The following is a 27,559-nucleotide window of genomic DNA, read 5'->3' on the forward strand; positions in this document are numbered from 1 at the left end:
TGGAACTATATCGCTGTTCCTTCATGGTGGCTGGGTCAAAATCCTAGAACTCCCTTCCTAACAGCACTGTGGGTGTACCTACCTCACATGGACTGCAGCGGTTCAAGAAAGCAGCTCACCACCACCTTCTCAAAGGCAATTAGGGATGGGCAATAAATGCTGGCCTAGCCTTGCAGTCACAAGAATGCCCATCGACCATTACCCTTTACTTCCTGCCTCTGAGCCAATTTTGGATCTCAGCTTGCCACTTTGCCTTGGATCCCACAGGCTTTTACTTCTATGACCAGTCTGCCATGTGAGACCTTATCAAAAGCCTTGCTAAAACGCATATAGATTACATCAAATGCAATGCCCTCATCGACCCTCCTTATTACGTCCTCAAAAAATTCAATCATGTTAGTCAGACTCAACCTTCCCTTAACAAATAAAAACAAGAAGTGCTGGAAATACTCAGCAGATCTGGCAGCATCTGTGGAGACAGAAGCAGAGTTACCGTTTCAGGTCAGTGATCATTCATCAGAACCCTTAACAAATCTGTGCTGTCTTTGATTAATCTGTGTCTTTCTAAATGAAGATTTATGTCCCTCAGAATTTTTTCCAATAATTTTCCCACCACCAGAGGTTAGGCTGACTGGCCAAATTACTCGATCTATCCTTTTCTCCCTTTTTAAACAATGGTACAATGTTGCGTGTCCTCCAGTCCTCTAGCACCATGCCTGTAGCCAGACAGGATTGGAAAACGATGGTCAGAGCTTCCACAATTTCTTCTCTTGCTTCCCTCAACAGCGTAGAATACATTTCATCTGGGCATGGGGATTTATCCACTTTCAATGATGTTAAACCCCTTAATACATCCTTTCTCACTACGTTAATTTCATCTAATATTTCACACTCCTCCTCCCTGATTACAATATCTGTATTGTCCCTCTCTTGTCAAAACAGATGCAAAATATTCATGAAGAACCATACCCACATCCTCCACCTCCACGGACTGGTTACCCTTATGATCCCTAATAGGCTCTACTCTTTCTTTAGTTATCCTCTTGCTCCTTATGTATTTATAAAAAATCTTTGAGTTTTCCTTGATTTTACTTGCTGATACTTTTTCATGTTCTCTCTTTGCTTTCCTAATTTCCTCTTTAATTTCAGCCCTGCACTTTTTATACTCCTCTAGGTTTTCTGCAGTATTGAGCCCTTGGTATCTGCCATAAACTTCCCTTTTTTCTTTATCCTCTCCTTTAAACGCCTTGACATCCAGAGGGGGTCTGGATTTGTTAGTCCCACCCTTCTTCTTTAAGGGAACATACTCGCTCTGAACCCTCACTATCTCTTCCTTGAATGCCTCCCATCAATCTAGCACTTAGTTACCTTCAAGTAACTATTTCCAGTCCACTTTAGCTAAATCACATCTCAGCTTAGCAATATTAACTTTTTCCAATTGAGAATTTTTATTCCTGGTCTATCTTTGTCCTTTGGCATAGCGACCGTAAATCTAACTGAATTATGATCACTTCCACCAAAGTGCTCCCCAACTGATACCCCTCCCACCTGCCCAGATTCATTCCCTAGAACTATGTCCAGACTTACACCGCCCCCCCCCCCACCACCCCACCCCCCCTCACCTTTGTTGGGCTTGCTGTGTACTGGCTAAAAAGGTTCTCCTGAATGCATTTTAAGAATTCTGCTCCCTTTATGCTTTTCACACCAATTCTATCCAAGTTAATGTGAAGCAGATGAAATCTCCCACTATTACTGTCCTATTGTCTTTGCACTTCTCAGAAATATGCCTATATATTTGCTCTTCTATCTTCCTCTGACTGTTTGGGGTCTGGGAGTAAACTCCCAGTAGTGTGATTACCCCCTTTTTTTGTTCTTCAGTTTAATCCATACGACCTCATTTGATGATCCTTCAAACATAGCATTCCTCCTCACAGGCATAATTGTTTCTTTGATCAATATTGCAATCACCCCCCCCCCCCCACCACCCCCCCCCCCCACCCTTTTCATCTCCCTCTCTATCTTGTCTGAAAACCCCTGTAACCAGGAATGTTGAACAACCATTCCTGCCCTTCTTTCAGCCGTGTCTCAGTAACAGCTGTAATATCATACTTCCAGGCATCAATCTGTGCTCTCAGCTCATCTGCCTTATTCCTTAGACTTCTTGCATTGAAGTACATACCATTTAGCACTGGCAAACTCCCTTGTTATCTATTTTCTAGCCTTTGCTTCCTCTGCTTTCCAGACACGATTACTAATTTTCTGCCTTCCATTTCCAACTTTTCTTCTCTTCCTTCTGTATCTACTCTCAGGTTCCCATCCTCCTGCCAAGTTAGTTTAAACCGTCCCCAACAGCACTAGCTAAACCCCCACCGAGGATATTGGTCCCAGCCCTGTTGAGGTGCAACCCTCTGCCCGTAGAAGCCCACTGCCCGCAGAAGGGTGCCACTGCTTCAGGAATCTAAAACTTTCCCTCCTGCACCATCTCTCCAGCCACATATTCATCGGCTTGATCTTCCTATTTCTGTAATCACTAGCACATGGCACTGGGAGTAATCTGGAGTTTACTACCTTTGAGGTCCTGTTTTTCAATCTCTCTCCTAGCTCCCTAAACTCTGCCTACAGGACCTCATCCCTCTTTCTGCCTATGTCACTGGCAGCGATATGGACCACGACCTCTAGCCGTTCACCCTTCCCACTCAGAATGTCCTATAGCTGCTTACTGACATCTTTGGCCCTGGCACCAAGGGGGCAATATACCATCCTGCGGTCATGTCTGTGGTCGCAGAAGTGCCTGTCTGTTCCCCTCACGCTTGAATCCCCTATCATTATTACTCTTCCATTCTTCTTCCTTCCAGCCTCTGCAACTGAGTCACCCACAGTGCTGTGGACTTGGCTCTGCCTGCGCTCCCCACAGGAAACATCACTCTCACTAGTATTCAGAACTGGAGACGGAGATGCACTCTGGGGACTCCTGCACTACTTGCCTGGTTTTCGTTGACCACCTGGCAATCACCTATTTCTCTCTGCCTGCACTCTCTTAAGCTGTGGGGTGACCACATCCAGAAACATGCTATCCACGAAACTCTCAACCTTGCGGATGCACCATATGGGGAGACGGTGACGTAGTGGTAATGTCACTGAATTAGTAGCCCAGAGGCCCAGGCTAGTGCTCCGGGAACATGAGTTCAAATCCCACCACGACAGATGGTGAAATTTGAATTCAATTAATAAAATCTGAAAAAGCTAGTCTAATGATGACCATGAAACCATTGCCGATTGAAGCCCAGAGGCCCAGGCTAGTGCTCTGGGGACATGAGTTCAAATCCCACCATGGCAGATGGTGAAATTTGAATTCAATTAATAAAATCTGGAAAATCTGAAAAGGCTTGTCTAATGATGACCATGAAACCATTGCCATCCTTACCTGGTTTGGCCTACATGTGTCTCCAGATCCAGAGCAATGTGGTTGATTCTTAAATGCCCTCTGAGAATCAAGGGCAATTAGGGATGGGAAATAAATGCTGGCCGAGCCAGTGATGCCCACATTACATGAACAAATAAAAAAAAAATAGTGACTCCAGCCACCACTCAAGTTCCGAAACCCAGAGCTCGAGTTGCTCCAGCTGGTGACACTTTTGGCATATGTGGTCGTCCAGGCCATGAGAAGCGTCCAAGATTTTCCACACGGCACAGGATGTGCATTCCACAGAGCAATACCTGGAATTATCTTTACTATTCACCTTTTCACTCTCCGAAGGGCAATAATATTCTCCTTTTAATTAGGGCCCAGATTTAAATGCAGTACTCTGATGGGATCCAAGAGCCCAGTTACCTAAAAGACTAAACCTAGTTGCATTGTTCTGCATTATTTACTCTTTCTCCCATTCCTATGAATGTTACAATGGTAAGTCAAAAAATTTATCCATCTAATGTAATCTATTCTCAATTACTCTACCTGCATTGGTCATAAAACTGCAGGGGATGGGAACAATCGAAATGTGGAGCTTATTCAAGGAGCAGCTACTGCGTTTCCTTGATAAGTATGTACCTGTGAGGCAGGGAGGAAGTTGTCGAGCGAGGGAGCCGTGGTTTACTAAAGAAGTTGAAGCGCTTGTCAAGAGGAAGAAGAAGGCTTATGTTAGGATGAGACGTGAAGGCTCAGTTAGGGCGCTTGAGAGTTACAAGCTAGCCAGGAAGGATCTAAAGGGAGAGCTAAGAAGAGCAAGGAGAGGACACGAGAAGTCATTGGCGGATAGGATCAGGGAAAACCCTAAGGCTTTCTATAGGTATATCAGGAATAAAAGAATGACTAGAGTTAGATTAGGGCCAATCAAGGATAGTAGTGGGAAGTTGTGTGTGGAATCAGAGGAGGTAGGGGAAGTGTTAAAAGAATATATTGCGTCAGTATTTACAGTAGAGAAAGAAAATGTTATCGAGGAGAATACTGAGATTCAGGCTACTAGGCTAGATGGGATTGAGGTTCACAAGGAGGAGGTGTTATCAATTTTGGAAAGTGTGAAAATAGATAAGTCCCCTGGGCCAGATGGGATTTATCCTAGGATTCTCTGGGAAGCTAGGGAGGAGATTGCAGAGCCTTTGTCCTTGATCTTTATGTCGTCATTGTCGACAGGAATAGTGCCGGAAGACTGGAGGATAGCAAATGTTGTCCCCTCGTTCAAGAAGGGGAGTAGAGACAGCCCTGGTAATTATAGACCTGTGAGCCTTACTTCGGTTGTGGGTAAAATGTTGGAAAAGGTTATAAGAGACAGGATTTATAATCATCTTGAAAAGAATAAGTTCATTAGCGATAGTCAGCACGGTTTTGTGACGGGTAGGTCGTGCCTCACAAACCTTATTGAGTTTTTCGAGAAGGTGACCAAACAGGTGGATGAGGGTAAAGCAGTGGATGTGGTGTATATGGATTTCAGTAAGGCATTTGATAAGGTTCCCCATGGTAGGCTATTGCAGAAAATACGGAAGTATGGGGTTGAAGGTGATTTAGAGCTTTGGATCAGAAATTGGCTAGCTGAAAGAAGACAGAGGGTGGTGGTTGATGGCAAATGTTCATCCTGGAGTTTAGTTACTAGTGGTGTACCGCAAGGATCTGTTTTGGGGCCACTGCTGTTTGTCACTTCTATAAATGACCTGGAAGAGGGTGTAGAAGGGTGGGTTAGTAAATTTGCGGATGACACTAAGGTCGGTGGAGTTGTGGATAGTGCCGAAGGATGTTGTAGGGTACAGAGGGACATAGATAGGCTGCAGAGCTGGGCTGAGAGATGGCAAATGGAGTTTAATGCGGAAAAGTGCGAGGTGATTCACTTTGGAAGGAGTAACAGGAATGCAGAGTACTGGGCTAATGGGAAGATTCTTGGTAGTGTAGATGAACAGAGAGATCTTGGTGTCCAGGTGCATAAATCCCTGAAGGTTGCTACCCAGGTTAATAGGGCTGTTAAGAAGGCATATGGTGTATTAGCTTTTATTAGTAGGGGGATCGAGTTTCGGAGCCACGAGGTCATGCTGCAGCTGTACAAAACTCTGGTGAGACCGCACCTGGAGTATTGCGTGCAGTTCTGGTCACCGCATTATAGGAAGGATGTGGAAGCTATGGAAAGGGTGCAGAGGAGATTTACTAGGATGTTGCCTGGTATGGAGGGAAGGTCTTACGGGGAAAGGCTGAGGGACTTGAGGTTGTTTTCGTTGGAGAGAAGGAGGAGGAGAGGTGACTTAATAGAGACATATAAGATAATCAGAGGGTTAGATAGGGTGGATAGTGAGAGTCTTTTTCCTCGGATGGTGATGGCAAACACGAGGGGACATAGCTTTAAGTTGAGGGGTGATAGATATAGGACAGATGTCAGAGGTAGTTTCTTTACTCAGAGAGTAGTAGGGGCGTGGAACGCCCTGCCTGCAACAGTAGTAGACTCGCCAACTTTAAGGGCATTTAAGTGGTCATTGGATAGACATATGGATGAAAATGGAATAGTGTAGGTCAGATGGTTTCACAGGTCGGCGCAACATCGAGGGCCGAAGGGCCTGTACTATGCTGTAATGTTCTAATTCTAAGTCTAATTCTAATAATTCACCACTAAACACGAAGATTACACAAAGAACATGGGCATCTCTAAACTGTACTATTCCCTATATGCATGCGTGCGGAGAGATTCCATGAACCTTCTCTCTGTTCTAAGGTTCCATTACTCTGGTTCCTCTACTTTTTATGGAATTTGATCAACTGACCCACTGTGATAGGAAAGAATAAAACTAACCACTATTATACTCAGGATTTAGTGAAACAGATAAGATAAAACAGGAATAGAAGGCAGAAAAAGAACCAGTTAAATTGTGGTAAATGATGTGCATGCTTCAGAAACGCAGGAGTTTGTGTTACTCGAATCTAAAATAAAAAAACATTTACATTCAGAAAATGTGATTCTTAAATTTTTTTAAGCTTGCAATGTCAGTAGTAATTCATACTAGGATTCAGAGAGACTGGCAAAGTCCTTTCAATTAAGTGATCATCTACTGAAAATTTATGTTTAACTGCTAGCTAGGATGAGCTTCCATTGGGATTAAAGAAGATTTTAGTTATACCAAGAAAGTTGGACCAACGATGTGAAATACAAAGAAAAAATATGTCCACCTTCCAATTCGACAATGGTTATTGCTTGAAAAACTCTCTATAACACCTAAATAACAATTAAACATTGCTATAGACTTAGCTTTGTGAAATGAATAGGTATCTAACTATATCTTAGTAATAAAGATTCTGCCCAGTCATTACAACAGTTAAACAGTTCAATTACCCACATTAATATTTTAACTTTCACTCTTAATGTAATCCTCTTAATCCCATTTGTAATCTATGCAGCATTTGAAACTCATTAGTTTGGTTTTACCCATTCTAAAATAGGCAATAAATTCTAAACTCATAACGCTGGGATTTTTGAATCTTATGAAATTGAACTGATTATTTTATCTTACAGGTTCTTGCTGAACTCCTTATTTCAAAGATTTACATTTTTATAAAGATTTTCTGGCATAATGAGAATAAGCGGCTCTTTAATAACAGTACAATCTGCTTCTTCTGCAATAATGACTGTCATGCAGGTAAACCTTTTTATAAATTTCTCAGTTCTATTTTGAGCCTCATTCAGAATACTTTGTTTGCAAGCCTTTGAAAGTTATGTCTGCCACCTCTCTGCTCTGATATGAACAAGGATGACAACTGACAGCTCCACAGCACTGACAGGACAGACCAACAGCCCACCCTCCCTATTCTCAATCCAATTAGACCCCTAATCCTCTAGATGAAAGGCCCAACTACACACATTCCACATGACAAGGACAGGTATTGATTATTTGTCACTACAGTTAACACTGCCCCTGTTGAGGCCATTTTGACAGAAGCAAACCTTTCAAATTAGACAGCATTTCAGCTGCCCCAGAAGCCAAATGGCAAAACAAGTGAAGGCTAATAAAAGGTATAAAAATGAACAAATCATAACATTATGACAGGTTGATTGTTCCCAGCAGTTCAGACAGTGTGCTCTGCCAGGCTAGTAACAAGACTTGCTCCTCCTCCTTTTCCTATAGTGATGTTCCAACTTTGACTGAAGGAAAGGCCAGAACAATTAAGGCATTTGACCAGCAAAGAGAAGCCTGCATAGTAACTATTATCAAGGGACACAATGTCAATAGTAGGCTGCATTTGTCAATAGAAGCCTACATGACAGGCATATGTCTCGAGCATTATCTTCACAAGGTGCTCTCTGCTTTCTCAAGTTTTGTTTCCATCTCTAGATCAAGATCTCTCTTTATTGATGCTGGTTTTTAAATCAGTAAAGAACATGCAAAATTCCAAATCAAATTAACATCTCCACAGTGTTCATTATATTTGAAGTTGGCATACTGTCCAACAAAATAGGCACTGGGTTCTGATATATAATTGGAGGTGGGGAAAACAACCAGGTTTGACTAAATTACTGGTGGTAATTTAATTGCAACCTGCAACAAAATTATATTAACGTGAGAGGCCTGACAGCCCTATTTGTAACCATATCAAATTTTCCTAAAACAAATGTCATTCTTATTTGAGTAAATGGCATAACACATTTCCACAAGTGGTTTACATTGTTTTATAAATGTTTCAATGCAGACACCAGATAACAACAATTCAGGCTTTTAAGAAACAAATGTGTCTTTATAATAATGTGATCATAACCATGTATAGGCAAATCAGCAACGATTCCAAACACCAGCATTTCGCACTGTCACTAGAACGTTTGCTACCCACCAAAGCCTTAATGGGAAGCACCAATGCTGGCATCGATGAAGCTTGAAAGTCACTAAGCTCAATCATCTTTGAACAGCAGAAGCATCATTTGGTAAAGGTGGAACCTGCAACAAGGGCTGTTTTGAGACCTACTTAGCTGAGATGATATCTGTCATTGATGCAAAAAACAAAGCCTACATGATGCACAACATAAACCCAACAGCTAAGACACTGCATGACCTAAAAGTAGCCAAGACAGCCATGCAAAGGAGAGGGCGATACTGTGCAAACAAACACTGGATCAGCTTTTGTCAAGAAATCCAAACTGCATGTGATAAAGGAAATCTACAAGCTATGTACGAAGGGATCAAGAGGACACTTGACCCTGCCATCACCAAAGTTGCTCCCTTGCAGTCGACAGATGGTGAAGTACTCACTGACAGAAGTAAACAGATGTCCTGCTGGGCTGAACATTACTGTGAACTGTACTCCTGTGAGTCGAACATTTCCCAGTCTGTGTTCGATGCTGTCCTGCAATGTCCTGTCATGGATGAATTAGATGAAGAACCCTCATCACTGGAGCTCAAGAAGGCCTTAGACCGCCTAGCCATCAGAAGGACACGCAGCAAAGACAGAACCCAGCCATCCTGCTCAAGCACGGAAAGTCCCATCTATTGCCACACCTTTATGACCTTCTCCTTTTCTACTGGAAAGTAAGCTCTGTTCCACAGGAGATACGTGATGCCAAAATCATCACACTCTGCAGAAAATGGAACAGAGGAGACTGCAACAACTACAGGGGCATCTCACTCTTTAGCATCACAGGGAAGGCCTTTGCTAGGATCATACTAAAAAGACTCCAGTTACTTGTCGATCAAGTGTACCCGGAAGCACAGTGCAGTTTCCATGCTTGCACATCTACTGTGGATATGATCTTCTCTTGTAGCTGGCGTATGGAGAGGTGTAGGGAACAGAGTATACCCCTTTAGCTTACTTTCATAGATCTCATTAAGGCATTTGACACAGTCAGAAGAGAAGGGAAAAATTGGCTGTCCACCGAAACTCGTCAGTCTCAAATGCTCCTTCCACAACAACATGTACAGTTTGATGGCTCCACCTCTGACAGTTTCAGAGTGAAGAATGGAGTGAAACAGGGTTCTGTCCTAGCCTCCACTCTGTTTGGCATCTTCTTTTCCATGCTCCTGACCTTCGCCTTCTCTCCAGATATGGAAGGAGTCTACTTGCACACTAGGGCAGATGGCAAGCTCAACAATCTATCAAGGCTGAAAGTGAAGACAAAAACACATCACGCCCTGATTAGAGAACTCCACTATGCTGATGATGCTGAGCTAGTCGCTCACATGGAAATTCAGCTACAGAGGCTCATGGACCGCCTCTCCCATGCCTGTAACTTGTTCCCCTTGACTATAAGCGTCAAGAAAACCCTGGTCAAGGGGCAAGGTGTTGCATCTCCACCCTTGATCACACTAAATAACACCTCTCTGGAAGTGGTTAGCAAATTCTGCTACCTTGGGTCCACGGTGACAGACAATCTGCCCCTTGATGCAGAGCTCGATACATGCATAGGGAAAACAGCTACCACCTTTGGCCGACTTGTGAAACGCGCATGGGATAACACCAAGCTGACCCTTAGGACCAAGCTCATGGTTTACAAGGCCTATGTTCTCAGCACCTTGCAGTATGGCTGTGAAACATGGGCAATTTACAGCTACCAGGAAATACGGCGCATTATGGGTATATCCTGGCAGGACAAAATCACAAATGTGACAGTCCTCTCAAAGACAGAGCTCCCAAGTGTATTGGCACTAATCAAACAGAGGCAGCTTCAGTGGATTGGACACGCCTACAGAATGGAAGACGGTCGCGTACCCATGCATGGCGAGATATCCGGCGCCAGACGACCAGTGGGGTGTCCAAAGCTCCGCTTCAAGGATGCTTGCAAGCGTGACATGGAGGCCCTAAATGTTGACTATCGCACCTGGAGTCAATAGCTGCTAAAAGAGGGAAATGGCAACACATCCTGTGGACTAGTGTACACTACCATGATGACCAGTTGCAACAGCAGCTTGGCAACAGGTGCCAACGTTAAAAACAACAACTCACAGCGTCACTTGGCAGCTTCACATGCAGCACCTGCGGCAGAAGGTGCCTGTCAAGGATTTTCCTTCACAGCCATCAGCAAAGGTGCACTAAGAGAAGACACCCCACCTAAATGGATTGTTTGCTGCATGTCCATCATCTTTCATAGGTGTGGGATGCCAACCCAATCATGTAGCTGCTGTGCAGTACACTGCACTACAAATGAATAAATACCAATTGTTTAGTTATTTTCCTGTTATGTATGGAAATCCACACTCCAAACTGGAGCAGATCAAACAGGCTAACACTTCAATGCAATACTGAAGGAGTGCTGCCTTGCCAGCCATCCTGCCTTTTGGTAAAGCTGAGGCCCTATCTACTATTTGGGTGGATGTAAAATATCACATGGTCTGATTCATAGAAGTACAGGGAGTTCTCCCAATGGCCTAGCCAAAAGTGATTATTGGTCATTTATCCAATTATCTTGGGCCTTTCTGTGCACAAATTAGCCACTACATTTGCACACAGTAGCCAATTCAAAATGAATGAATTGGTTGCGAAGGGCTTTGGGATGTACATTGGACATGATGATGCATTGTACAAATGCAACTTTTTAAAAAAACTTTAACATATACACATTATTTGTTTCAAAATACTGAAAGCAACAGCATAGAGTAGGCAATACTTTTGCAGACAAATCAAATAATGTTTAAAAACGGAATTCGACAATGTAGCAACTAGAGTGGAACAAATCAGAATCTTAATCCACATAACCAAGGAGACCCTCAGAGAATTTGGCAGGTTGTGCAATGACTTTTACACACGTAACAAGTTTCTGAGACAACCCCAGAAGTCCGTTTCAAAGTTGTTTGAGAGTACGTTAGGCACTCCTGGCCGGTCTCCCATATTCTACCCTATGTAAACTTGAGCTTATCCAAAACTCTGCTGTCCGTGTCCTTACTCACACCAAGTCCCATTCACCTATCACCCCTGTGCTCGCTGACCTATCTTGGCTCTTGGTCAAGCAGTGTCTTGATTTTAAAATTATCATCCTTGTTTTCAAATCCCTCCATTGCTTTTCCCCTTCCTATCTCTGTAATCTCCTCCAGCCCCACAACCCTCCAAGATACCTGCGCTCATTGAATTCTGGCCTCTTGAGCATTCCTGATTTTAATCACTCCACCATTGTTGGCCATGCCTTCAGTTGGCTAGGCCCTAAGCTCTGGAATTCTCTCCCTAAACCTCGCTGCCTTGCTTTCCACATTTAAGCTACTCCTTAAAACCTACCTCTTTGATTAATCATTTAATTAAGGTCATCTAACCTTATGTGGCCCAGTGCCATATTTTGTTTTATAATACAGCTGTGAAGTGCCTTGGGACGTTTTGTTATCTTAGAGGTGCTATATAAATATAAGTTGTTGCTGGAGGTCACTGTAGCTCATGTCCATGAATATGTAAGCAGACTCAAATTGTATGCCAAGAGCATGGTCCTCATAGTGAAGAGATATAGGATATAGTCAGTTTTGCAATGGACAGGAAAAGAGCGTTCTTACATTATAATACAAATTAGACTACTATTTTTATGACACATGTTGAATGTGTGTAAATGCTGCGTCTGTAATAATAAGCAGTAGTCATCACTGTTAGCTGTACAACCTACTTCTGTGTTGTCTTAAATTCGATATTATGCTCATTATGTCTGTTCAAATAATATACATCAAGAACAAAGTGAACCCAGTAATACTCCTTGGAGTACACTGTTTCAACCTTCTTTGATCCAAGCAAAAACCATTAACAACCTGCTTTTATAACCACCTTTAAAAATGTCCAAAGGGGTTTCATAAACGGCACAGTGGCGCAGTGGTTACCACCGCAGCCTCACAGCTCCAGTGACCCGGGTTCGGTTCTGGGTACTGCCTGTGCGGAGTTTACAAGTTCTCCCTGTGACCGCGTGGGTTTCCGCCGGGTGCTCCAGTTTCCTCCCACAGCCAAAGACTTGCAGGTTGATAGGTAAATTGGCCATTGTAAATTGACCCTAGTGTAGGTAGGTGGTAGGAGAATGGTGGGATTAACATAGGATTAGTATAAAATGGGTGGTGTTGGTCGGAACAGACTCGGTGGGCCGAAGGGCCTGTTTCAGTGCTGTATCTCTCTCTGTCTATGTCTAAACAAAATATGATAGCTGATGCTAAGGTAAAGATGGAGATATTCGGAGGGATGACCAAGAGCTTGACAAAGAAATAGGTTTTAAGAGAAAAGTGTTAAAAGGAGGAGAGAGAGTTGGAGAGGTCACAGCGGGAATGCTAAAGTGTGGGTCCAAGATGGCTGAAAGCAAGGCTGCCAATTGTGGAGCGAAGGTAGGGGGAATGCACAAAATGCGAGATTCAGATGAATGGAGTCTTCTGGTGTGGTGTGGGGGAAACTGTAGATGGATACAGAGATTGGGGGTGGTGAGCCACTGAAGGGATTTAAACACAAAATAAGAATTTTACATTGCTTTCTGGTTTCCCAACACTGTTAATATAGGTCAGCCAGAAGAGGGGTAATAGGTGAGCACAATCTGGTATGGGCTAGGATGTGGGCAGAGGTTTGAATCAGCTGACATTACAGAGGATGGAGGGCTAGCCAGGGTGAAGGCTTTAGTAGATGGTCCAAGGCAGCGACAGAGACAGGTAGTGTAATGTAGGTGGAAGTAGGTATTCTTTGTGATGTGATCCAGCCAGATTTGATGATGGATGTCTCAACCAGTTAAATGCCATGTAATCAAAGGTCTGCAACCCTTAGACTTGAGGAGCCAAAGATGGGGAAAAAATAAGGATGTTACTGGGGATAAGGGTATTAAAGGAGGACATAAGGCAATGGTTGAACAGATTGACAGCTGCAGAAGTATTGCAAAAAAAAGACCAAAGGTAAGGCATCTAGGATTTAGTTACAACTGACTTGGAGAAGAGTTTTCTTTCCAGGGATGCAAACCTGTAACCTAACTCTTTGTTTCGTGTTAATCCATGCTGTTTCTCTTACATTTCTCTTACACCATTCTTCAGTGCTGTAGGAAAGCTTTCACTCCATATTCTCCACAGAATACATTTTGTCAGGAAAAATGAGAAGAGGTAATATAAACTATATGATACAATTTTAAAGGGGGTACAGGAAAAGAGAGACTTGAGTGTTCACATACACAAATCTTTTAAGATTGCAAGACAAATTGATAAGGCTGTGCAAGATATTACAGGGCTCTGGGATAAGAGCACAGGGGTGGAACTAATTGGATTGCACTGTTAAAGAGTTGGACAGAGCTCACAGACATAATGGGCTGAATTTCCTCCTCCTATGTTGTATGAATCTGAGAGTGTTTTTGCTTATCCAAATATTTAGGCACACTCGTTCTGTTTTCAAAGATTGAACACAGAAGTTTTTTACTTTTGTTTTTGCTTAGTGATCTTCCTTGACTTTGGAAGGTGGTAGAATAACAGTAGACAATGATTTAAGCTTTAACTGTCAAATACATTGATTAAAACAGTATAGGAGTAAGTGAATACTAGCAGTAACACAACATGGATTTTACAGGAGTTATAAAACTAAGCTTTCTACTGAGTAGAAAGTAACTCTTAATCATCACTGCTATGTACACTGCTTTCCCTTTCCTCATTGTCCATGGAAGTCATCTGTCCGGACTATCACTGTCAGATAGTTTTCAGACTAACTCATCAATTTGACCCAGCCAGGCTGAGAAATACTTTCTAGAAAAGAGAACGAGACAAAACAAATTTAAATAACTAAAAACAAGAAATGCTGGAAATACTCAGCAGGTCTGGCAGCATTTGTGGAGAGAGAAGCAGAGTTAACGTTTCAGGTCGGTGACCCTTCTTCGGAACTTCAGTCACCGACCTGAAACGTTAACTCTGCTTCTCTCTCCACAGATGCTGCCAGACCTGCTGAGTATTTCCAGCATTTCTCGTTTTTATTTCAGATTTCCAGCATCCGCAGTATTTTGCTTTTAAATTTAAATAACTGTCTGTCAAGTTCTAAAAGAATGCTGCCAATCAAACACATTCCAATATATGCAACAAATGTTTGTATTTCAATTGAATAGCTAGGATCCTCGATTGGATACTTAGCTGAAACAAAATGACTAAAATTTGTATCAAGATAAATCAGGAATAGTTTTCTGTCAGTGACACTGATTTTTAACTTATTATCTGGTTTCTTGCCTCTCCTAGGAGATCAACATGATTTTGGGTGGGGTAAAGAGTGTATATATTACGATACACAAATTATTACAATTGTGTGGAAAAGGCTGGATGGACTAGAGGGAATTTAATTGTCTGTCATTGTTTGTATTTTCACATATACTGTGACATAGCTGAAGAATAATAATACCATGGAAATCTTCGACAAAATGCTTCATTTTTGTGATATGGATATCCTTAACAATGCTTACCTTTTGTGCTGCAAGATGTAAAGCAGTCCTCTGACTGCGGTCTGCTTTGTTAACATTAGCTCCAGCCTTAATGAGTGCCTCAGCACAGTCCAATCTGTCAGCAAGCACACAATACATCAGTGGTGTCCGACCAAACTGGTCCTCTGCATCCTTTAGATCTGGATTTGCTGGATTTAGAAAGAAAAGTTGGGAAAAGAGAACAAATTAAGATTTAAAAAACAATGTTGGATTAAACAATTTATTTCATTGTTGGATAAAATCACAGATGATTGAAACTGGTTGTTACAACCTAAGCAAGCATTAAGCAAGAAATAACTGCAGCTTGTAACAAAGGCAATGTAATAATCATGGGGGAACTGTAATCTTCATATAGACTGGACAAGTCAAATTGGCAAAGATAGTCTGGAAGATGAGTTTGTAGAATGCTTTCAAAATAGTTTCCTAGAATACATTGTGCAACCAACTGGGGATAAAGCTATTTTAGATCTAGTATTGTGTAATGAGGCAGGTTTTAATTAGTAATATCATAGTAAAAGATCCTCTGGGAAGAAGTGATCATAATACAATTGAATTCCACATTAAGTTTGAAAGCGACATACTCCAGTGCCAAACAAGAATCTTTAAAAATTAAACAAAACCAATTACATAGAAATGAGGGGAGAGCTGGCTAAGGTTGACTGGGTAAATAAAGTGAAAGGTACGGTGGTAAATAAACAGAGGGAAACATTTAAAGAAACAATTCAAAATGTTCAACAAAAATACATTCCATTAAAAAACAAAAACTCAGCAAGGAAGATCCATCCATGGTTAACCAGGGAAGTTAAGGATAGTGTTACGGTCAAGTGAGGAGGCATTGAAGGGTTTCCCTCTCCTTGTTTGACCACAACAGGCTTAATTCTTCCTTAAAATGGATGTATTGACCAGTTCAGTGGGTGGATGATTACTTACTTGCTATGATCATAAAAAGAACCAATTGGACAGATTTTCTTGAGTTTAACAAAGAAAGAGGTTAACTTTATTGTATCTAAACCGAACTAATGAAAATAATAAACTACGTGCTAACTTTCACTCACACACACTAGAGGTTTACACATACACAAATAGGTCAGAGTGGGAAAAGGTAGATTGGTTGAGTTAGAGTTCATAGCAAAAAAATGGTGATTTGTCTGGCTTCTAGCTGAATTCGGTGGTCCTGAGGCTTTTAGCTTCAAGATGTAGATGACTGGTTCAGTGGGTGTCTTGGAGACAGTGATACGAATGATTTCCTCCAACAGGGTTTCTGATTGTAGCCGGAGTATGCAAAGATGGTCTGTCAACAGGCAGAGTTCGAAGCTTGTAAGCTGAAATGGAGGGAGAGGGACTCCACGTGTCAGAGTCCAGAAGCTTCTCCTTGTTGCTGTGGAGAAAACACAACCTCAAAACCACAGATGGGGAGGGGCTTGCCACATGACGGTCACCCAATGATTCAAACACGGTAGCAGTCTTTCTCTTCTTGATAAAAAGTCCCCTTAAACGTCCTGTGTCTTGGTTCTTGCTGGGATGAGCAGCCATTTCGCCTCTACCTCACAGGCTTGCAATGTAGGATACAGTGTTGCAAATAAGGTGGCCATCCTAAGCTGCCAGCAAAGTCATCCTTCATATGTTCTCTCTTAAATTTCTTCAAAAAATATAAATTCAGAAGTCCCGTCAGTGGACGAAAGAAAATTATCATTCAACAAAGCAAGTTGGCATGACACCATGCGAAATAGAACGTGACGACAGGAACATTTCATTATGAGGTCGCAAATTAAAAAGAAACTGTACACACGCACTCATAGGTCTCACTGTCATAGCCATGCTCTGGTTTAATTTTTTTTAAATCTGGGATTGGCCACGAGCACAACTAGGGAACTCCAACTGCTCTGACTGGGCTCAACCAGCTTGTGCTCCAACATATATTGAATTTCCTCATTTATTTCTACAATACCCTCCTTTTCCAGTTTCTCTATTCAAAGTTGTTCATAACTTTGTAAAGATCATCCAGTGATTTTTGTACCTGGTTTATCTTGTGTACCACCAGGTCAACAAATTCCTTTGCAGAGCACTTTGCAAACAAATAGTCACCTAGTAAACTGGTGACTTCATTTGTGCGGATTAGCTGTCCTGGCATAAATGCAAATAGGCCAAATGGCACCATAACATCATAAGATACTTTGTCAGGCAAAGTTTTAAGCCTGCCTTGAAATGCTTCATAGTCATTTTGTACTTTAACCCAGTGCTGGATTTGTTTTCCTTCCAGATTGAGACCACTTATCAATTTCACCCTGCATCTTTTCCTGCTGTTCCAACTCATTCAGCCTGGTCTACAATTGCTCCTTAGTTTGGATACGTGACTTGCAATCACCACCATCACCACCCTCCAAATCTGCCCCAAAAACCGTTTTGTGTTTAGGGTTTAGCTTTGGCTAATGACCTTTTCTGAGTCTCCTTTCAGAATTTAAATCTTTAATTTCTAGGTCTTCAGTTAGAATTTCCTCCCAAACCTGGGTCAGTTTCCTGGGACCTAGGTGATAGGGGCTTTGTTTTATGGGACGGGACTCTCCTACATCCACATTGTGTAGGGTTAGGGTTGTGCACCCTGGTTTGTCCCTGCAGATCCCTTTAAATGCTGTGAGCAGCCTTTTTTGGTCTCCTCTCTGTTCTGTGTTTAAATAGGAGAGTACGGTAGCTAATTTCCCAAACATTTCAGTGTTAGCTAACCGGACTGTAGGGGGTTCGATTTGGGAATCCTCTTTTTTTTATTCATTCATGAGATGTGGGTGTCACTGGCTAGGCCAGCATTGATTGCCCATCCTTAATTGCCCTTGAGAAGGTGGTGGTGAGCTACCTTCTTCAACTGCTACAGTCCATGTGAGGTCGGTACACCCACAATGCTGTTAGGAAAGGAGTTCCAGGATTTTGAACCAGCAACAGTAAAGGAACAGCGATATAGTTCCAAGTCAGGATGGTGTGTAACTTGAAGGGGAACTTGCAGGTGGTGGTGTTCCCATGCATTTGCTGCCCTTGTCCTTCTAGTTGGTAGAGGTCGCGGGTTTGGAAGGTGCTGTCTAAGGAGCCGTGGTGCATTGCTGCAGTGCATCTTGTAGACGGTACACACTGCTGTCACTGTGCGTCGGTGGTGGAGGGAGTGAATGTTTGTGAATAGGGTGCAAATCGAGGGAGCTGCTTTGTCCTGGATGCTGTCGAGCTTCTTGAGAGTTGTTGGAGCTGCACCCATCCAGGCAAGTGGAGAATATTCCACACACTCCTGACTAGTGCCTTGTAGATGTTGGACAGGCTTTGGGGAGACAGCAGGTGAGTTACTCGCCGCAAGATTCATAGCCTCTGACCTGCTTTGTAGCCACGGTATTTATATGGCAAGTTCAGTTCAGTTTCTTGTCAATGGTAACTCCCAGGATGTTGATAGTGAGGGATTCAGTGATGGTAATGTCATTGAATGTCAAGGGGAGATGGCTAGTTCTCTCTTGTTGGAGATGGTCATTGCCTGGCACTTGTTTGGTGCGAATGTTACTTGCCACTTATCAGCCCAAACCTGAATATTGTCCAGGTCTTGCTGCATTTCTACACGGACTGCTTCAGGTCTAAGGAGTTGCGAATGGTGCTGAACATTGTGCAATCATCAGCGAACGTCCCCACTTCTGACCTTATGATTGACAGTCATTGATGAAGCAGCTGAAGATGGTTGGGCCCAGGACAATACCCTGAGGAACATCTGCAGTGATGTCCTGGAGCTGTGATAATTGACCCCCAACAACCACAACCATCTTCCTTTGCGCTAGGTATGACTCCAACCAGGGGAGAGTTTTCCTCCTGATACTCATTGACGCCAGTTTTGCTAGGGCTCCTTGATGCCATACTTGGTGAAATGCTGCCTTGATATCAAGGGCAGTCACTCTCAACTCACCTCTTGAGTTCAGCTCTTTTGTCCGTGTTTGAATCAAGGCTGTAATGAGGTTAGGAGCTGAGTGGCCCTGGCGAAACTCAAACTGAGCATCACTAAGCAGGTTACTGCTAAGCAGTGCCGCTTGATAGCACTGTCGACGACACCTTCCATCACTTTACTGATGATTGAGAGTAGACTGATAGGGCGGTAATTGGCTGGGGTGGTCTTGTCCTGCTTTTTGCGTACAGGACATACCTGGGCAATTTTCCACATTGCTGGGTAGATGCCAGTGTTGTAGCTGTACTGGAACAACTTGGCTAGGGGCACGACAAGTTCTGGAGCACAGGTCTTCAGTACAATTGCCGGAATATTGTCAGGGCCCATAGCCTTTGCAGTATCCAGTGCCTTCAGTCCTTTTATGATATCATGCGGAGTGAATCGAATTGGCTGAAGTCTGGCATCTGTGATGCTGGGAACTTTTGGAGGAGGCCGAGATCGATCATCAACTCAGCACTTCTGGCTGAAGATTGTTGCAAATGCTTCTGCCTTATCTTTCGCACTGATGAGCTGGGCTCCCCCATCATTGCGAATGGGGATATTTGTGGAGCCTCCTCCTCCAGTTAGTTGTTTAAATTGTCCACCACCATTCATGGCTGGATGTGGCAGGACTGCAGGGCTTAGATCTAATCCGTTGGTTATGGGATCCCTTTGCTCTGTCTATTGCATGCTGCTTACGCAGCTTGGTACGCAGATAGTCCTGTGTTGTAGCTTCACCAAGCTGACACCTCATTTTGAGGTAAGCCTGGTGCTGCTCCTGGCATGCTCTCCTGCATTCTTCACTGCTGGTCTTGTTTGGGCTGGACAAGAGCTTCTTCTTCTTACAAGACACTGGAGAATGACCAACATAAAGTCAGGACCTAGCGTGCCCGGATTCTAGCCTAATTTAAGCGCAGCAGATTTTTGACCCCTACAATTCTGTTTACTGCAAGTCTAGTTCCTGTAACAGTAAAGAAAGAACTTGCAGTTTTGGCACTTCTTCATGGCCTCAGGTCATCCCAAAGAATTTTACAACCAATATTTAAATTCTGAAGTGCCAGGCAATGACCATCTCCAACAAGACAGAATCTAATTTGGGCGACACAGTAGCGCAGTGGTTAGCACCGCAGCCTCACAGCTCCAGGGACCCGGGTTCGATTCCGGGTACTGCCTGTGTGGAGTTTGCAAGTTCTCCCTGTGTCTGCGTGGGTTTTCTCCGGGTGCTCCGGTTTCCTCCCACAAGCCAAAAGACTTGCAGGTTGATAGGTAAATTGGCCATTATAAATTGTCACTAGTATAGGTAGGTGGTAGGGAAATATAGGGACAGGTGGGGATGTTTGGTAGGAATATGGGATTAGTGTAGGATTAGTATAAATGGGTGGTTGATGTTCGGCACAGACTCGGTGGGCCGAAGGGCCTGTTTCAGTGCTGTATCTCTAATCTAAAAAAAAATCTAATCACTGTAGTTATGTAGGCAAATATGACAAACTAACTTGCACAAAGCTATGTCTCACAAACAGCAAATGAATGAATGACCAGATAATGTACTTGATGTGAGAAGGGAATGTTGCTCTGGACAGTGGCAGAACATCCTGGTCTGCTTTGTTTGTGTTGTGGAAATACTTTGCAATCACCTAATCAGGGCCTTGGTTTAACACTGCATCCAAAGGATGCTGCAAAATCTTACTAATGGCTCCCAGGTCAATGACACAAACAAGGCTATAGTAATTTGTTCAGTGGCACCCTACAAGCCCCCTCCCACCTCAATTTCTCTCCCAGTACTTAAAAACCCAATACGCCCTTATATCCAATATCCTTAACTCCACAGTGGTTAGCACCGCAGCCTCACAGCTCCAGCGACCCGGGTTCAATTCTGGGTACTGCCTGTGCAGAGTTTGCAAGTTCTCCCTGTGACCGTGTGGGTTTTTGCCGGGTGCTCCCACAGCCAAAGACTTGCAGGTTGATAGGTAAATTGGCCATTATAAATTGCCCCTAGTATAGGTAGGTGGTAGGGGAATTGAGGGAAGGTGGGGATGTGGTAGGAATATGGAATTAATGCAGGATTAGTATAAATGGGTGGTTGATGGTCGGCACAGACTCGGTGGGCTGAAGGGCCTGTTTCAGTGCTGTATCTCTAAATAAATAAATAAAAATAAATATTCCACCATGCTTCCCACAATATACTACCCTTCCAACACTATCAAACCACATAACCTCACTGTCCCCCCACTACTTCTAACATGTCCCTTATCCACCTAGAACCTTGAAATATCCCTATCATCCTCCTCTGCATTTTGGAATTTATAAAAATACTAAGACATGAAGTTGATTACATAGCTAAAGAAATCTTCGAATGCAATTAAGGCTATTGACTAAAATTTCACGAAAACATGGACAAAATAACATAATTTAAAATCCATAAAACGCAGATACTCCGCTAATATTTTGCAATAAAATGTAAGTTCAGTTATTCAATCATTATAAATCGGTGGCAATGATAAGACATTGTATGTCAATTTATATAAAACTGCCCATCCTCTGAGACAGCATGAACAATCCACTAATATGGATATTATGTAAGTACATGAAGCTTTTGATATGATTGTTCTTTCATCGTTGTCCATTGAATTTTATCAGTATCACTGCATCTCAATTTCTTCCTCAATGCTATTATTACATCCTTTTGAGTTTTACAATCTGGCTCCATGTCGTCACAGGAAGAGTGTTTTACAACCTTATTTTTATTCTTTCATGGGATGTGAGCGTTGCTGGCAGGGCCAGCATTTGTTGCACATCCCTAACTGCCCTTAGAAGGTGGTGGTGAGCTGCCTTCTTGAACTGCTGCAGTCCATGTGGGGTAGGTACACCCACAGTGCTGTTAGGAAGGGAGTTCTATGATTTTGACCCAGCCACAGTAAAGGAACAGCGATATAGTTCCAAGTCAGGATGGTGTGTAACTTGGAGGGGAACTTGCAGGTGGTGGTGTTCCCATGCATTTGCTGCCCTTGTCCTTCTAGTTGGTAGAGGTTGTGGGTTTGGAAGGTGCTGTCTAAGGAGCCTTGGTGCGTTGCTGCAGTGCATCTTATAGATGGTACACACTGCTGTCACTGTGCGTCGGTGGTGGAGGGAGTGAATGTTTGTGGATGGGGTGCCAATCAAGTGGGCTGCTTTGTCCTGGATGGTGTCAAGCTTCTTGAGTGTTGTTGGAGCTGCACCCATCCAGGCAAGTGGAGAGCATTCCATCACACTCCTGACTTGTGCCTTGTAGATGGTGGACAGGCTTTGGGGAGTCAGGAGGTGAGATACTCGCCACAGGATTCCTAGCCTCTGACCTGCTCTTGTAGCCAAGGTATTTATATGGATACTTCAGTTCAGTTTCTGGTCAATGGTAGCCCCCAGGATGTTGATAGTGGGGGATTCAGCAATGGCAAGGTCATTGAATGTCAAGGGGAGATGGTTAGATTCTCTCTTGTTTGAGATGGTCATTGCCTGGCACTTGTGTGGTGCGAATTTTACTTACCACTTATCAGCCCAAGCCTGGATATTGTCCAGGTCTTACTGCATTTCTACACAGACTGCTTCAGTATCTGAAGAGTCACGAATGGTGCTGAACATTGTGCAATCATCAGCGAACATCCCCACTTCTGACCTTATGATTGAAGGAAGGTCATTGATGAAGCAGCTGAAGATGGTTGGGCCTAGGACACTACCCTGAGGGACTCGTGCAGTGATGTCCTGGAGCTGGGAAGATTGACCTTGAACAACCACGACCATCTTCCTTTGCGCTAGGTAGACTGATGGGGCAGTAATTGCCTGGATTGGGCTTGACCTGCTTTTTGTGTACAGGACATACCTGGGCAATTTTCCACATTGCTGGGTAGATGCCAGTGTTGTAGCTGTACTGGAACAGCTTGGCTAGGGGCGTGGCAAGTTCTGGAGCACAGGTCTTCAGTATTATTGCCGGAATATTGTCAGGGCCCATAGCCTTTGCAGTATCCAGTGCCTTCAGTCCTTTCATGATATCACACAGAGTGAATCGAATTGGCTGAAGTCTGGCATCTGTGATGCTGGGGACTTCAGGAGGAGACCGAGATGGATCATCAACTCGGCACTTCTGGCTGAAGTTTGTTGCAAATGCTTCAGTCTTATCTTTCCCACTGATGTGCTGGGCTCCCCCATCATTGAGGATGGAGATATCTGTGGAGTCACCTCCGCCAGTTAGTTGTTTAATTGTCCACCACCATTCACAGCTGAATGTGGCAGGACTGCAGAGCTTAGATCTGATTTGTTGGTTATGGGATCGCTTAGCTCTGTCTATCGTGTGCTGCTTATGCAGTTTGGCATGTAAGTAGTCCTGCATTGTAGCTTTACCAGGTTGACACCTCATTTTGAGGTATGTCTGGTGCTGCTCCTGGCATGCCGTCATACACTCTTCATTGAACCAGAGTTGGTCTCCTGGCTTGATGGTAATGGTAGAGTGGGGGATATGCCAGGCCATGAGGTTACAGATTGTGGTTGAGTACAATTCTGCTGCTGCTGATGGCGCACAGTGCCTCATCAATGCCCAGTCTTGCATTGCTACATCTGTTCGAAATCTATCCCATTTAGCACGGTGGTAACACCACACAACATGATGGAGGGTATCCTCAATGTGAAGGCAGGACTTCATCTCCACAAGGACTGTGCAGTGGTCACTCCTACCAATACTGTCATGGACAGATGCACCTGCAGCAGGCAGATTGGTGAGGACGAGGTCAAGTATGTTTTTCCCTCTTGTTGATTCCCTCACCACCTGCCGCAGACGCAGTCTAGCAGTTATGTCCTTTAGGTCTCAGCCAGCTGGGTCAGTAGTGGTGCTACTGAGCCACACTTGGTGATGGACATTGAAGTCCCCCACCCAGAGTACATTCTGCACCCTTACCACCCTCAGTGCTCCAAGTGGTGTTCAACATGGAGGAGTACTGACTCATCAGCTGAGGGAGCGCGATAGGTGGTAATCAGCAGGAGGTTTCCTTGGCCATGTTTGACCTGATGCTATGAGACTTCATGGGGTCTGGAGTCGATGTTGAGGACTCCCAGGGCAACTCCCTCCCGACTGTATACCACTGTACTGCCACCTCTCCTGGGTCTGTCCTGCTGGTAGGACAGGACATACCTGGGGAGATCACTATCCCAGGGATAGGGTCATTTCACAGAATAGATGGGTTTTGCAGAGACAACATTGAATTTTTCTTAATTCAGTTGTTTTGTTTCTGTGTTGGGACTGTCTTTTAGAAGGAACACTAGTGTTCATTTTTGTGAATTGCATGCAGGTATTATTGTGATACCAAAAAACAAATCATTGTACTTTCCATACAACACTGTAACACTCTGTGGTAGTATTTGGGTTAAAAAGATCTTGACTGACAAGAAATGAAGTTCTCCAGAAACAACAATGCAAATACAGTATGTGCTGTGGATGGCAATTTATCTTCGATGATTGTATGATTGCCGGATTTGAGATATAGGATTTTTTAAAACTATTTTCCCACCAAAACACACAATGCTCCAATTGATATTTGTTAATTAAACTGTTGCAGCGCAATTTTGTTATTATACAGTAAAGAATTTCACTGCAGATAAGTCTTTCTTACAATGTCAATCAAAGAAGAAACAGAGGGTCAAATGTTTAATACTTAATAAGTTAGCTACCAAAAAATAGAGATAATTGGCACTAGTGATTTCTGGCTTCCGCTTGTCTCAAACAGAAAGCAAACAAGTAAAATGCATCTTTTTTTTTGTAAAATGAACCGCAGGAGTCCAGAATATAGTTAACTTATTGAACTATTAGTTTGTCCTGAATGAAAAGGTTTTAGACCAAAACATACGTCTACTCAAATGCAGTGACCATATTTAATGTTTGTTAATTTTAAGAGGAATGGCAGATGTAAAGGGGTGGTGATCTATGAATGTGAATGTTCCCATGATAGTCGCATTATGAAACCAACAGTGATCAATAATGCTTTCCATTCTACCAGTACAAGCTCATATTGAATAACATACATTTAATAGACTACTCTGAATCACCAACTTCTTATTAGAATGAAATTCTTGCCTCTTCTTTTAAAAAAGAAGTCTCATTCCATAAATGGAACACACACAAGAAGGATGCTGCTCAGAAGGATTCTTCCTTCTTCTGAGATGTGGATGGAGAGCTGGAGTGGTGCTGAATAATATTTCAGCTGCAAATGCTGTATCACAGTACAAGTTGGCAGCAGAGCAGCTTCTCAGAGTGTGCCCAAGCTCAAGTATGTCATTATGAGAAGTGACAAATAGCTTACAGACATTTCCCTGCTTTTTATTGGGGTGGGGTGGGATAGGGGTGTGGAGGGAGGGGAGGGGAGGGGAGGGGAGGGGGAGAAACCTAAAATAAAGCATTTACCTTGCGCTAGCAGCAATTAGACAATTATCTGTAGAAACCTGAGAGCAAATAATTATCAGCCCTCTGAAACATAATAGCCCAGATTTCACAGTTGACCTCAAAAGAAAGCTGCCCATTTCAGTGGCGTAGTTTCCCCTTTCCCAATATTATTTTGATTCCAGTGTGAATTCAAGGGCATCTCTGGCATCCAGCAACAGTGATATCATCAAATAGGCTAAGCAGCCAATCATACTGAAGAATTCTCAGACAGAAACCCAGAACGTAAAAACCACTGATTATCCTTCATTTTTAATCATTTTACAGACAGCAAAATAACGATTGGGAAATATACATGGGATTAAGGTTGAAGCTGAAATATCATAAACAAACTTTAAAAAAATAATTTTTATTTTAAAAATATATGCTTTTTATTATAATGGAGAAATTCAACACTCTACAAATATAAAATTATTTTTTCAGGGTCAAAGAAGTTGTTCAACAGTAAATATGAACTTAGCGTGCTGTTTAAAAACCCAGTTACAACTCATTCAGCAAGGCCTAACTTCTTCAAGGGTTTTTACAACATGACTAATAGTGTAAAAGTGATTTCAGAATAATTCTACTTGAGGGACTTCAACAGCGCATCCTGTGGAACAGCAGGGAATCACTGACACCAACTCCAGCGGCACAGTGGCGCAGTGGTTGGGGCGGCACAGTGGTTAGCACCGCAGCCTCACAGCTCCAGCGACCCTGGTTCAATTCTGGGTCCTGCCTGTGTGGAGTTTGCAAGTTCTCCCTGTGTCTGCGTGGGTTTCCTCCGGGTGCTCCGGTTTCCTCCCACATGCCAAAGACTTGCAGGTTGATAGGTAAATTGGCCTTTATAAATTGCCCATAGTATAGGTAGGTGGTAGGGAAATATAGGGACAGGTGGGGATGTGGCAGGAATATGGAACTAGTGTAGGATTAGTATAAATGGGTGGTTGATGGTCGGCACAGACTCGGTGGGCCGAAGGGCCTGTTTCAGTGCTGTATCTATAAATAAAAAAAATAAATAAATAAACAAACTTGTAGATTTTTGCATTTAACTGAGCATGTGCAGACACCAGAAATTGATGTCAATTTCACAGTTGTAATGGTGGTGAATGCTAACAGTTTCAATCTGGTGGCAGGCTTTGCAGCCATCATGGTTTGATTCAATATAAAGCTTGACTTTACTTGAACAGCTGTGGATGGAGTTATGAATAATGTGCACCAAGTGATCATAACCTTATGTGATGTCACTGTAGAATCATGCTGTTATGCCCTGACCACACCACTGAAACAGATCTTACCAAAGTCACAAATGACATCCTACGTGACTGTGACAAAGATAAACTATCCCAGCTCGTCCTTCTCAACGGTCTGCAGCCTCCTCCAATGCCACTCCACTGTAGTCCAGTTGGGTGGGATTGTATTTGCCTGGTTCCATTTGTACTTATCTAATCATAGCCAGAGATTCACCAGAAATGGCTACTCTTCCAGACCCCGCAACTTTACCTCTGGTGACCCCCATGGATCTATCCCTGACCCCCTATTTCTCATTTATGTGCTTCTCCTCAACGACATCCGACACAGCGTCAGTTTCCACATGTACGCCGATGACGTTTACCTCTACCTCTCTTGACCCTCCCACTGTCTCAAAATTGTCCAGTAATCAATGAGCAGCAATTTCCTCTAACTAAACTTAAGTGCGAGGTGATGCATTTTGGCAGAAGGAATAAGGAGAGGCAATATATACTTAATGGCACATTTCTAAAGAGTCTACAAGAACAGACGGACCTGGGGGCAGGGATCGGCACTGACATGTTGCACCATGGACATTTGACAAAATTATTGACTCAGCCATGGACATGGGCAATTAATCTGTATATAAATTGTATAGCCAATCTAATGCCATCAAAGCACAGTCTGATTTAAAACACATTTCTCCCTATAAATAAAGTAGCTCAGGATACAAACATCAATGGAGAGCAGCACAACTGTATTAGCTAGCTAACAAGCAAAACTGTATGTAATGCCAATGCAAATTACTTTTGTTGACAGAATAGAACATGTCGCCATTTCATGGGGTGGTAGACGGACCTTATTGGATGACATCAGTAGATTCACACTGTCAGGACTGCAAATTCATCCAATAAACCATGAAACTCAAGGACAGGATTGTTCTTGTGGTTATTAAGGTGAGGCAGTAGAAAAATCAGCAATAGGAAAACGGATGATTTCTCACACTGCTATTGTCACAGGACAATTTAACCCGTGATGGTCAATGTTTGTACGACTTCTCCATCTGTTTGTAATATGTGTCTGAAGACAGTGCAGCCAACAAAAGGGCAGTGATCTCAAAATCAA

The 27,559-nt window shown here is 43.1% G+C and overlaps 1 protein-coding gene across 3 annotated transcripts in view; it reads right to left on the bottom strand.

Moving 5' to 3' along the window:
* The window catches only part of invs (inversin), a 500,621-nt gene that overhangs the window by 387,224 nt on the left and 85,838 nt on the right, over positions 1 to 27,559 (bottom strand). For all 3 annotated transcript variants that reach the window (XR_010968749.1, XM_068010370.1, XM_068010383.1), the window contains exon 4: positions 14,814 to 14,980. Coding sequence is in view for 2 of the 3 variants with exons in the window: in XM_068010370.1 (XP_067866471.1) it covers positions 14,814 to 14,980 (167 nt within the window). In the remaining variant the exon portion in view is untranslated. The remainder of the gene's footprint in view (positions 1 to 14,813; positions 14,981 to 27,559) is intronic.

The sequence above is a fragment of the Heterodontus francisci genome, chromosome 2 (genome assembly GCF_036365525.1).
Source record: "Heterodontus francisci isolate sHetFra1 chromosome 2, sHetFra1.hap1, whole genome shotgun sequence".
NCBI lineage: Eukaryota > Metazoa > Chordata > Chondrichthyes > Heterodontiformes > Heterodontidae > Heterodontus > Heterodontus francisci.